Genomic DNA, 12,272 nt, shown 5'->3' with positions numbered 1-12,272 from the left:
AACGACAGTCCTTAGATCAACATTAGTATGTATTTATGCACAATAAAAACATTTACAAGTTGAACTGGAAATTTAAACAGAAGTTTAACAGCTCTTATTATATTAAATAACCAAAACACCTTTTATTCCCAAAATTGGTAAAGAATAAATAATATAATTTACAATATGGTACAAAAAATAACCAGGAAAGGCAGGCATTCTGCTTTATACATACACTGTATATGCATATTTATAATCTATAAAACAAATTCACATCTGAAACGAGCGGAGGCCTCGCTATGGCTTAACCGAGAAGAGAGAGAAGGGGGGCGGGGCGCGGGAGGCAGGGCCAGGGGCTCGGCTCCCCACACCTCACCCACCCCAAAGACACGCAGCCACTGTGACATCAGGAGAGCGCTGACAGCCGCGAAGGGTGTGCTGTGGGTTTCTTTCCTTCGTTGTAAATTACTCTTTCCTTGCTTTCTTTTTTTTACTTGAGACCGAGTTTCGCTCTTGTTGCCCAGCCTGGAGTGCAGTGGCGCGATCTCGGCTCACTGCAACCTCCGCCGCCGAGGTTCAAGTGATTCTCCTACCTCAGCCTCCCCGGTAGCTGGGATTACAGGCATGCGCCACCACGCCCGGCTAATTCTGTATTTTTCGTAGAGACGGGGTCTCTCCATGTTGGTCACGCTGGTCTCGTACTCCCCACCTCAGGTGATCCGCCCGCCTCGGCCTCCCAAAGTGCTGGGATTACAGGCGTGAGCCACTGCGCCCGGCCTCTTTCCTTGTTTTCTTAAGACAAAGTGCTGTATTTCCTGACAAATGCATCGGCTACAGCTCAAGGGTTAAAGAGAAAACACAAGTGTCTTCCTCCTCCCTCGTTCCCGGTGTCTTATGCCCCACAACTTTCTTTGCAGAAGAAATTTTGAATTCAATGCTGTGATCTAATTGAAGATGCTGTTAAACTAAAAAGGTTATCCACCAGAAACGAGGCCACGGCCTCTCATGCCCAGTACCTGGAGGTGCGGCAAAGCAACGAGGCCAACCGCGGAAATGCCGCCAAGACCCCACTCCCTGAGCTGGCACCCTACAGCTACAAGACACAGAAGGACAAAACAGCCAGGAAGCCACGAACTAGGCATCCCCTGAGGCACGCAATGCCTGCTCATCACTGCACATCCACAACAGAATCGAGGCCAGAGGACTGACTTCCCTGGACCACAGATGCTCTGTCCCAATCTCCAGAAAAGGTGAATCAGCAGAAAGATCCCAGACAACATCAGAGGAATTCAGGAAAGCTTTTTCTAAGAAACTGATCTCATCTTAATTACAGCATGCTCAAATGCACAAAGGAAGCCACAGGCTCACACTGAGACGATCACCGCTTCTGTTGGAAAGGCAGAAGATGCAGGAAGTCTCTGTTTGGATCTTTTGAAAATTCCAGCCTTTAACAGTTGCCTATGTTTGTACATAAATATTCATTTAGGCCAGAAGAAAATGCATCCATTGTTTTTCTGCAACAAATGACACCATTTTCCCTTAATGTGGCAAGCAAATGCGTATCACCTGTCTAGTTACTAGAGAGACAGAATCCTCTAGAACTCTGTCAGCTTTATTATAGAAGATGAGTCAGCCCGTCCTCCTCCCTAACCCGTCTCCCCACTGGATGGCAATGGCTGCGGTCAGCTGCTCCCAAGAGTCTACACTGGAGAACCAAGTGGTAGGTGCTGTCCAAAAAGCCTACGAAAGCAGACTCTGACCTCCAAAACTTCACCCCACTTAGTTGTCAGGGGGTAACAGGTACCCTGACAGGCAGTTCACAAACCCTCCTGTCCCTGGCACAGTGCACACAGCTCAGTGCTGTTGGGACTTGGCATCTCTGGTCTAGCCTGCGGGAGTATAAGAAAGCTAGCAGTGGCCTGAACTCGGCCTGGTATCCTAACCCTCTAGAGACGCAGCAAAGCCAGATGCCCAGAGGGAGAGCTCTTTGTCTTCTCTGGCTCAATGAGATGCTAATTTTGGAAGGTGGTATACTTAGCACAAAACACAAGCTAGTGTAAAGATGCTGCGGTTCAAACACTGCTGTCTCTCTCCCAATCAAGTGGCACCATGTTTCTTTTTTCACCCCTAAGAGGTATGGGACTGTTTGCTTAAGATCTCACGTCAACGTCTGAAGGAGGGAAGCCAGCTCAGGCAAGAGCTCTAAGAAAAACTCGTAAGACAGAAGAAGGAAGCTCTTGCCTGGAAGTTCACTGTCCTCTCCACGTCCTCCCAGTGGTGCAGTGCAGGGCCTGCCTGTGGTCTACAGTGGCTGTGGTGGGCTGGCAAGACTGCAGGACGGAGGGCGTCCACATGCTTGTCCACACCAAAGGCCCTTCCCTCCTCCTTTCACCTTCTCCATTGTGGACGGGGAGAGAAGCAGTGGTGGGGCTAGGGCTGGCCTTGAGGGCTGCTGCGTGCCACACGTGTAGGGGAAGAGGAATGGTGGGGAGGAGGGGGAGTAGGTCCAAGTGGGTTAGGAAAGCACAATCAATCCCGGCTGCTGCGGGGGATGAAATGAGGCAGGAAGGGAGAGATGGCGGGACAGGCATGGCCTGCCCAACACCTCTGTGGCAGCTCCAGGCCACACTGGATGTGGCTGGACGGTGACTCATGTGCCTGGAACTCCTGAGGATGAGAAGGCAAAGGGGCCCTTATTAGCTCTGTCCTGGGGAAAGACTGGATGTTGGGGCGTCTGCAGTAGGAACACTGGCCACCCGAGAGGGCGCAAGGAGGGAGACCACCACGAAGGCATACTTTTGGTGCGGTCTGACCACATCCAGATGTCTGGGTCCTCGCCTGGGTGTCCCAAATGGGAAGGAGACACAGAAGTCTCAAGGCAAAGGTATGCAAGGGACTGAACACGTATGTCAGGCACGCCTACACCAATGCCCGTGAGAGACACTTTCCCTGCAAAGGCAGGTTTGTCTCAAGTGCCAAACAGTCACACATCAAGTTTAAGAACTTATCAGGAAAGTCTTCGCTGTAATCATATTAGCGCCTAAGGGTCACCCCAGGAGGGAGAAATGACACCTTAGATCACCTGGAAGCTTGCAAAGGGACACAGGAAGGAAACCAACTACAGAGGGGACTTTGTTCTTCCTCTTCCATGTCTCCTAATTCTTAAAACACAAGAAAAACATTTTCAACCAGCTTAGCAGGGTCCCATGCAAAGTCCACACAACCTGCATAGTACAGGACTCTTCCTGCCCCCACTCCCTGTTAAGAGTCCGAACAAAACTTCTAGGGAGGGGAGGCACCAGCCCAGGGCCCCAGGACTCCGCAGCAGCCCTGTGATCAGTATCCATGCTCTTGGTGCCTTGGGATGCGACACCACCAGGCACGAGCCCAGGCCACATCCAACTGTCCTGCCCGTTACAGTCCACAGAGGGCACAGCTGATGCATAGCACAGGTTTGGCAGAAAGCAAGCAGCAGGGGCTGCGGCCTCCCTGCAGAGAGGGAGATCACAGCTCCTAGTGCACAGCAACTACACCAAGGCACACATACTCCCTTGTCTCAGAAGGAAATGCCACCGGAATGTCCAACACAACAATCGAGGCAGAGCACAGGCTGAAATGGGATCACTATGCAGACCCTAACACGGACCCAGGCGTGGTGAAGAACGGCTCTAGTACCACAGTGATTTCTAACGCTGGCCCTTGCCAAGAACTCATCCTAGTCTCCTTGGACGCCGTTGCCTGCTGCTCGTGGGGAAGCAGCTCTGCGACCACGTTCCTGCCCGTTGTACAGTCTTGGGTGCGGAGATGCCTCTGTTCAGACCATCTTCTAGGGCTGCTGGGCTTATCTATTTTTCTCTAGCTCGAAGAGGGCTTCATCCGCCACCAGGACGTGTGGTCACTGGGACAGGTCACTGACAGCGGGGCCGCCTCCACCACCATCAAACAGAGCTTCTCGGCGGCCAGGCTCAGCGATGGACAGCTCTTGGGCCAGGTCGTTGAACCGAGAAATGTAATCAATGCTGTTTTCGTTCATCATGCACACCAGCTGGGAATCCACAACCTGCAGGAAGAGGAGACAGGAAGAGCAAGTCACTGCGACCGGCCGGCCCTTCAGCAGAGGGCGGGTCCCGAAACAGGACGAGAAGCTCCTATTAACTCCCGCTGCAGGAACCTAGCCATGGATGGCAGCCCAGGGCTCTGTGCAGAATCACAGAATCACCTGTCATCTGCCCGCACACTCTTTAGATAAGTGCTCGCAGAGAGCCTACGATGTGCCTGACACATCTGATGGCTGGGATGAGGGTGCTGGTCCCCCTGCCCGCCATGAGACCTATGGGGGAAGACACCCGACAGGTAGACAAGACTGTATGCAGCAGACACAGGCACTGGGGGCAGCCTGCTGAAACAGATGCAGAGTGAGGGGGGAGACAGTGCCGGGGAAAGAGGCCAGAGAGGGTGCTCCAAGGACTGGGACCTGAGCGGGAGGTGGGGTAAAACCCGAGGACACGTGGGGGACACGTTCCCATCATAGACATGAAGACAGGTGGGGGACACGTTCCCATCACAGACATGAGGACAGGTGGGGGACACGTTCCCGTCACAGACATGAGGACAGGTGGGAGACACGTTCCCGTCACAGACATGAGGACAGGTGGGGGACACGTTCCCATCAGAGACATGAGGACAGGTGGGGGACACGTTCCCGTCAGAGACATGAGGACAGGTGGAGGGCACGATCCTGTCAGAGTCCCAAGGACATGTGGCGAGGGCACGTTCCCATCGGTCCTGAGGACATGTGGGGAGCAGGTTCCCGTCAGCGACATGAGGACACGCGGGGAGCACGTTCCTTTTTAAAGAAGCAACAGGCATGTTCCCTGAGACAGGAAGAGGCTTTGACTGAAAAGCACGACCAAGGTGGTGGCCATGACAGAGTGAATGAGGCAGCGCGGAGCTGAGGAGACGGAGGACGGGAGGGCCTCGACACCAGGATCTTGTCCCATGAGCAAATACGTAGAATGTGCCGTTTTCACCGCTTATTGTCTGCGTCCTGCTCTAGAGTAGAAGCCTCATGAGGACAGGGGCCGTTGTCTGCACACAGTAGACCCTGCATAAATATCCCTTAATGAACTGCATGACACTGTGAATGCCAGAAGTCTGGAAAATTCTGAGTAGAGCTATGGTGTAAATGAAATTTTACACTTTGACTGTGGGAAATGTCAGACAAATTAAAATTTGTTTTCAAAAGCAGAGCAAAGAGTAATTCTCCTTCCCCTGTGTGTCCATCAGCAGCTCCCATCCCTTTCATCCCAGGGCCACCCAGCTCCACCCCCGCCCCCTTCATGCTAGCCCTACCACCAGACCCTTTCATCACCATCCTTCCAGACGACGAGGACCTGCTGAGAAACACACTCACATTCTGAGTGGAGGGCTCTCGGGAAAATCCCATGCTGAACGCTAATTTGCTCTTTCTTCAGGTGAATACGTGTTTGCACTACTCGCGACGGGCAGCGTTTCACAAATACTAACTGCACCCTTTCTCTGCTACTCACTCCCATGTGCCATCTGTTGCCCAGGATTTTGTTAAAGGTGCAAATTCTGATTGGGGTGAGGCTAACACTCTGCATTTCTGACTCTAAGGGGCTCCTGTCACTGGGCTGTGGCCCGTCCTCTCAACAGCAAGGCCCTAGCATGCTGCCTCAGGGCACGTACGCAGCGCCCATCTCCACAGAGCCCAGCACTTAGGAACATGTGCACAAACACGGGAAGAGACAGAGACTGGCTTCTCGGGAAACATCAGAGTCCAAGGTGTGCTCCGAATAATGATTCTGGGGCCAAACAGGTTTGAGAAACGCCACACACTGTGAGATGGAGGTCTACTCTATTAATTGTGTCTATGTGTACATTTGGCTAAAATTTCCAGTCATATCATGGCTTGGCTTGGAATTCTCCAAAGCCTACCCATGAGTTCATCATCTCAAGAGTCACAATTCACATTCGGATACTGGGTAGCGGAGGTGTCTGTGAGAAACAGCTGTTTTGAGCTTTTTTGGATCCAGGGTTTCCCTCAAGTATCTGCCTACAAAATCCTCAAGAACACCTGCCAATGTCCCAACACTGTGGGGACTAGATTCGGGGAATGCTGCTCCAGGACTTTCACACGGGCTAAGCCCATGCGGATGACCTCCTGGACCTAGAGTTCCCTCCCTGTCCATAGAGCCCTCACCCAACTGCCCACACACCTGCCACTCTGCACTTTATGTCACAGTGAAATGGGCCTGTCTTTACCCTGCAAGACTGACCTGCCCATGAATGCCACACAAACCATGTGGTGGACGCCTTGAGGGCTACAACCAGATGGCCTGGCCAACAAAGAGGGACGCCGCATCTGGTCAAAAGAGGAAAGTCACAAACCACGTTTCGCCTTCACATCAAGAACCTGCCCCAGTGACTCCTCCTATCACTACCCTGGGTGTGGGAGAAGCACGAGGACAGCAGAGCCCATCCCAGCTCCCCTGCACCGCAGCTCAACCTGACAGAGAGACGCCGCTCAAAGGTCCTGCTGTTAGGACGGCAGCACTGACAACACAACTGCTGCAGCCACCCCTTACTCCTCCACAACACTACCTGCCCCTCGTCCTGCTGTTAGGATGGCAGCACTGACAACACAACTGCTGCAGCCACCCCTTACTCCTCCACAACACTGCCTGCCCCTCAGCACCCCACACCCAGTGAAGGAGAGGTAACATCCCTGCTCAGCTCTGGCTGCCTTCAGAGACCCTGCTCTGCACCCCAGACCAGGGCTTCCAGTTCAGAGGCCTGCAGAGCTCAGCTATGACTCAATCTGTCATTCTGCATGTGGGGACGAGAGCCGGCCCAGCGTCTTCAGATCTCCCCATTCTCGGTAGTCACGGACCTAAGTGTGTACGTGTTGTCTCCTGTCCTTCCACTCTTGGCAAACAGCTCTTAGTAACCCACAGGTGTGCAGGAGAGTGCCGGCAACCTCTGGCACGAGGGTTGGTGGTCAGGTGCAGCTGTGAGGTCAATGCACTCACCTCTGCGACGTCAGCCAGGGACCTGGACACAAATGAGTCCCGCGAGTTTCCATCCAACAAGCTGGGGCCAAGCAAGGAAGTGCCACTGTTGGTCCCAATGGGTGTCGGCAACATCTTCCGGCTCTTCTCTGGGGAGATGAAGCTTGCTGCGGAGAAAAGGCCAGAGGAAAACACCCTGAACCCTGCTTGGTCTGGACCAGTCCAGCAGAAGGGTCCTGAGGCTGGAGGCAGCCAGGCCAGGCCCCGGCCCTGGCCCCAATCCAGACTTGTGCGAAGAGCTTCCGAGGGACTCAACACGCCACGACGAGCTCTTCTCGTTTAACAGGCCTTCGTGCATACAAACATGCACCTTCTTTTCCACGAGTCCCACGGTCTCCCACCCTCACTGCCATCCCCCACCCCCATCACGGTCTCCCACTCTCACTGCCATCCCCACCCCCATACTTTCTTCTGTGTGACTAGTCTCATGCAGGTTGTTTCCAACTTTGCTTTTCTTTAATTTTTTTTTAAGGTAGGGTCTCGCTCTTGCCCAGGCTGCAGTGCAGTGGTGACCATGGCTCACTGCAGCCTCGAATTCCTAGGCTCAAGCAATCCTCCCACCTCAGCCTCCCAAGTTGCTGGGACTACAGGCATGCACCCCCACACCTGGCTAGTTTTAAAATTTTCTGTAGAGACGAGGTCTCTCTATGCTGCCAAGGCTGGTCTCAAACTCCTGGCCTCAAGCAATCCTCCTACCTTGGCCTCCCAAAGTGCTGGGATTACAGACATGAGCCACCACGCCTGGCCTGTTTCCAGTTTTTCACGATTTATGTGTGACTTTCCAAACATCTGCACTGCTACATGCGACAAAAGGAAATGCCTGCAGGGTGCTGGGTCCCTCAGCACCTCCCAGACCCACGTCGCCCAACTGGTTCAGGGCTGTCAGGCATGGTACCCGCCATGCCTGATGTGCCCAGCCACAAGCCCTGGCCCCATGCAACCGTGGGCAGGAAGACCCCAGACATCCTAACGGGGGCTCTCTCTGGGCAGGCAACAGCAGCAGGGTGTGTCTTTCCTGCCACACTTGCTATCCAGTGGGCAAATGGGTAGTGGGGGAGGAGGATGAACACGTCCTCTGAACTCTCCGATCTGTATTCAAGAATGTGCCAGGTGGCAGCTGGACCATCCACTTCCGAATACCTTACTGACCACAGAAAGACGAGCCAAGAGAGTGCCAAGACACCAGTTTCCTTTTCTCCCCTCGAGAGAACCCTAGTTGGGAGGGGCCAGGCTAGCTGAACAGACTGGGAAGGCACACAGAATCCAGCATCTGGGGTCACGGGAATATTCTAGGTCTCCACTGGGTTGTGGGTCACCAGGCTATACATGCTTGCCAAAGCTTGGTGAACTGTACACTAAAAATGTGTACATTTCCCCACATGTAAATTACACCCAAAAATATTAACTCAGAAAAATACAAACACTTGAGAGGCGAACAAGCCAATAGTCCTAGTGGGAGTTTGAGTAGAACGAGAATCCAGCGTCCCACAGACCCCAGCCCCTGCTGCTCTGGAAAAGGAGACGAGAGCCCTCCCCATACACTCACCAAACAGGCTGCTGAGCGAGGAGTCGGTGGAGTCACTGGGGTACCACTGGGGGTCGTGGGTGGGAGAGGCGATCCAGTGTGGCTGGGGGCTGCTGGACGGGGAGGGAAGGCTCTTGGAACTGTCACTGCCATTCAGTTTTGCTGGAGAAAGAGGGACTCCTTCACCTGCCAACCAAGATCCCAGATCAGAAACGCCTTGTTGCGGGGCGGTGAACGGCAGCTCACTTCTCCAGCCCACCACGGAGAAGGCAGCAGGGCCGCAGGGCTCTGCCCTGCTGAACCAGATGGATGGCGGCTCTGCAGGTAAGGAGCTCAGCACCGCAGAACAGCTCTGCAGGGAGGGAGGGCGCAGCAGAGGGAAGTCGACGGCAGCAGCCACCAGATTCCACGTGAGTCATCTCACGGCACCCACAACAGCCCTAGGAGCTGTACCTTATTCTCAATTTACTGCTTAGGAAAGGGAGGTTCAACAAGTTGGTGACCTTCCCAAGGCTACATGCTAACACACTGTGAACCCACATCTCTCTCAACCCACAGCCTGGCTCACACCAGTGAGCAACAAACCACTGCTCCCAGGAGCTTTGTCCCAGACAGCAGGTGAGACCAAAGCCCACAGGGCCCAGCCCAACTGCTTCACAAGCTGTGCAAGACCCCAGGCCGCCTGCTCAGGTTCAAGATCAACTAAGAAAACACTCTGTGATCCCCAGGCTGAAGAGCGCCTGGGGGCCATCCCACTGTCTCGCCTGAAGGTCAGGAACAAGCCTACCAGGCCATCAGCTGCCTCAGGTCCCACAGGTACCTTATCCACCTGCAAGGTCCCTGCTGGAGACAGGCAGCACCTTGTAGGTGACAGGTTTTCAATTCGTAAAAATCACAAAACTGGAATATCCCCAGGAAGTGTGGCAAACATTGGGGCAGGAGATCAACACCTGATGACAGGAAGGGCTGTGAGGCCGCCCTGCCCTTACCGTACTGACCGGAGCTGATGGCGATCTCAATGATGGAGTCGCTAATGTGTGTGGCGGGCTCGCCCTGTGACAGCGCATCCTCAGGCGGGCCGGGCAGGGAGATGTCGAGCAGAGCAGAGACGTCTGGTGGAGACAGCCGGGTGCTGGAGTTCTCTGACGAGGACAGCGGTGTGGAGAGGCCATTCTGGAGAGGGGCCTTGGGCAGCTCAGATAGGGAGAGAACAGATGAGCCCTGCTGGGAGACAGGTATTTTTCAGACACAACCAGGTCTATCAGAACCCAAGACAAGGGGAGAAACACCAGCTTCCTCTTCTAGCTCGCAGGCAAATGAACAGGGAGATGAGCAGCCGCCTCATCCTTCCAACTCAGGAGCACACTCGGGGAATTCATTTCTCCCAAAAACACTCACTATGGCAGAGTCAGAAAGTCAGGCTGCAGTGGCCTGGACCTGCTTTGACTGCCGCCAGAAAGAGAGTGTGGGCTGGGGGAGTTATTAGCTGACAGCCTCCTCCTCCCAGAGCGCTGAGTTCTTCCAGAGCTGGGTCTGAAACGGCCCGCCTTGGAGAGGGGAGGAGGGAAGTCTCAGGTGGCGGACAGCCATATTCATTTATCCACCCTGGGCAGTCGGCACAGCAGGTGGAAGAACAGCAAAGCCACTGCACGGTCTAGGAGAGAAGCCGGGCCACTGCAAGACTGCAGGTGGCAGCTCAGGGCACTGGAGGGAGTCCTGGGGCAGCTGCTTTGCTCAGCAGCCCAAGAGCACACTCTACCTGGAAACTGTCTGCCACTGGCTCCTGCTCAGGCCTCGAAGGGATGCTGACGAATGGGTCGGAGCCCTGCAGGAGGAGCACGCCCGTGAGCAGCCGCAGGGTGCACCAGATGCCACCCATACCCTCACCCGCGACAGAGTTCCAGAAAAAGAGGTGTTCCATCCCCCTGGCCTCCTAACAGCAGAGGGACAGTAAATGGACAGGGGTCTAAGATCGAAAACACTGAAAGGCTACTTTCAGGTGTGGACCCTGTACTTGCAATTTTTTGTTGCTTCCAAGAGTGAAGTCAAGTCCTATCAGGAAGTCAACCTTGCAGCAGGCAGGACTGGGCTCCCTGGAGTCTTAACAGCATCAGCCCATCCCACCCTCCTTGGGGCAGCTCTGAGGTGGCCATGGGAGGCCAGAGAAACCAGGTGCTCAGAGCCTTGGAAAGGAGCAACGGCCAAGGCCATGCAGGCTGCTCTCTTCCCAGATGAAGGAGATGCTCATTGGTGTCCGAGCATAGCGCTGTGGGCTTTCTGCTGCCAGCTTGGTTATGGTTACTCTCAGATGGAGCTATGTTTCCACATCGTCTTAGCTCTGAGTTCTCCAGTGCCACATGGCAAGCCTGTCCCCACCTTTCGTCAGTGGCTCTGGACACCTCTCCTGTCCTGCACTACACAGAGCTTGCTTACGCCATGGCACCCCTGGTCCGGAGACTCTCCTCCAAAGGCAGAGCTGGAGTCCAGTGTGATCTCAGCCCCACGGCTTTGGCGTCCACACCAGAAGTTGCTGGTAATGCTGAAGCCCTTCTAAACATACTCACCCCCACAGTGGGGAGGGCATCTCCATCCTGGTGAGTTCCAGTGGAGTCCTGCCCCGAGATGGCACCCGTCACCTCGTCTGAAGACAGTGGAGAGATGCCAGACAAGCCCTCGGTGTCCAAGGCAGGGAGGGGGTTCCCAGAGAGAATGCCGGCACTCGTAGCTGCTAAGTCGATAGCACCTGGCAACAAAAAGGATGCTGCACATCTCTGCTCTACTGACAACCCATAAGATGTCCCAAGAGGGCTCGGGGTACAGCTTCTCCCTCGCACCTCATGTCAATGCAAGAGCCAAGGGCTTAGATGTTCTCAGTGAAGGGTAATGAGACATTATGATTTGGAGAAGAAAACATTCAAAAAACCTGGTCACAAAAACATCCCTCAGAGGCTCACTCAGTGGCTGTGGCCATGCAGGTACAGACTTACTGGCCAGGTGACTCGTGGCCTGGGGTGGAAGGACCTTGGGCACGATCGGCCGAGACAGAGCTGCTTTGGTCAGAGAAGACTGGATGGGCCGGAACGAACCTCTCCCTGCGAGGGCGAGGGCAAAAGCAGACATGTCGAGCCCGCCCGCCGCGCCCTCACAGCAGGATGGGGCCGCAGGGGGCTTCCTTTACAGCCACTGTTGGGAGTGTGGGAGCCAAGTCAAGCTGGAAGCCACTGAACATTCCAAATGCTAACGTGAGGAGTCAGAGGTCACACAGGCCCCCAACGTGACACAAGCTCTGGCACCCACCACTATGCCTCCCAGGAGCTACTGGAAGGCTGCGGTCACCACTGTCATCCTGCGGAAATGGCTCTTGAAGGGTGACAAGCCCCCAAGCTGAGGTACAGGCCCCAGGGCAGTCAGAGCATCAGATTCTGGACTAAGATGCTGCCACTGCAATTTGGTTTTATCTTGCCAGGCTTTCCACAGTTGAAAATTGACAAGCAGGCAGGAGAAAAAGCAATCGACAGCTGTTAAGGGTCTTGCAGTAAGTCAGTGAGAGACATGGAAGTCAACACTGGTAGAAAAGGGAAGTCACAGAGTATGTGTTTCACCAGAGGCTTCTCCCTTGTAAGATCTACTGCAAGGAGCCAAGGCCCCCACTAAATGTACAGACTGATGGAAGCATA

At 54.3% G+C, this 12,272-nt stretch overlaps 1 protein-coding gene across 15 annotated transcripts in view; it reads right to left on the bottom strand.

Moving 5' to 3' along the window:
• Positions 1-11: 11 nt before the first annotated feature.
• The window catches only part of CRAMP1 (cramped chromatin regulator homolog 1), a 65,021-nt gene continuing 52,760 nt past the window's right edge, over positions 12-12,272 (bottom strand). For 6 of the 15 annotated variants that reach the window (XM_054534492.1, XM_054534488.1, XM_054534484.1 and 3 more), the window contains 7 exons: positions 11,583-11,687; positions 11,160-11,338; positions 10,355-10,420; positions 9,585-9,819; positions 8,617-8,781; positions 7,032-7,177; positions 12-4,039 (listed from right to left, as the gene is read on the bottom strand). In XM_054534492.1, the coding sequence (XP_054390467.1) occupies positions 3,875-4,039; positions 7,032-7,177; positions 8,617-8,781; positions 9,585-9,819; positions 10,355-10,420; positions 11,160-11,338; positions 11,583-11,687 (1,061 nt within the window). In that variant the 3' untranslated portion in view covers positions 12-3,874. The remainder of the gene's footprint in view (positions 4,040-7,031; positions 7,178-8,616; positions 8,782-9,584; positions 9,820-10,354; positions 10,421-11,159; positions 11,339-11,582; positions 11,688-12,272) is intronic. The other 9 variants (XM_054534486.1, XM_054534485.1, XM_063717461.1 and 6 more) reach the window with 9 other exon arrangements.

This window comes from Pongo abelii, chromosome 18 (genome assembly GCF_028885655.2).
Source record: "Pongo abelii isolate AG06213 chromosome 18, NHGRI_mPonAbe1-v2.0_pri, whole genome shotgun sequence".
Classification (NCBI taxonomy): domain Eukaryota; kingdom Metazoa; phylum Chordata; class Mammalia; order Primates; family Hominidae; genus Pongo; species Pongo abelii.
This window is presented reverse-complemented; position numbering and strand designations above follow the sequence as displayed.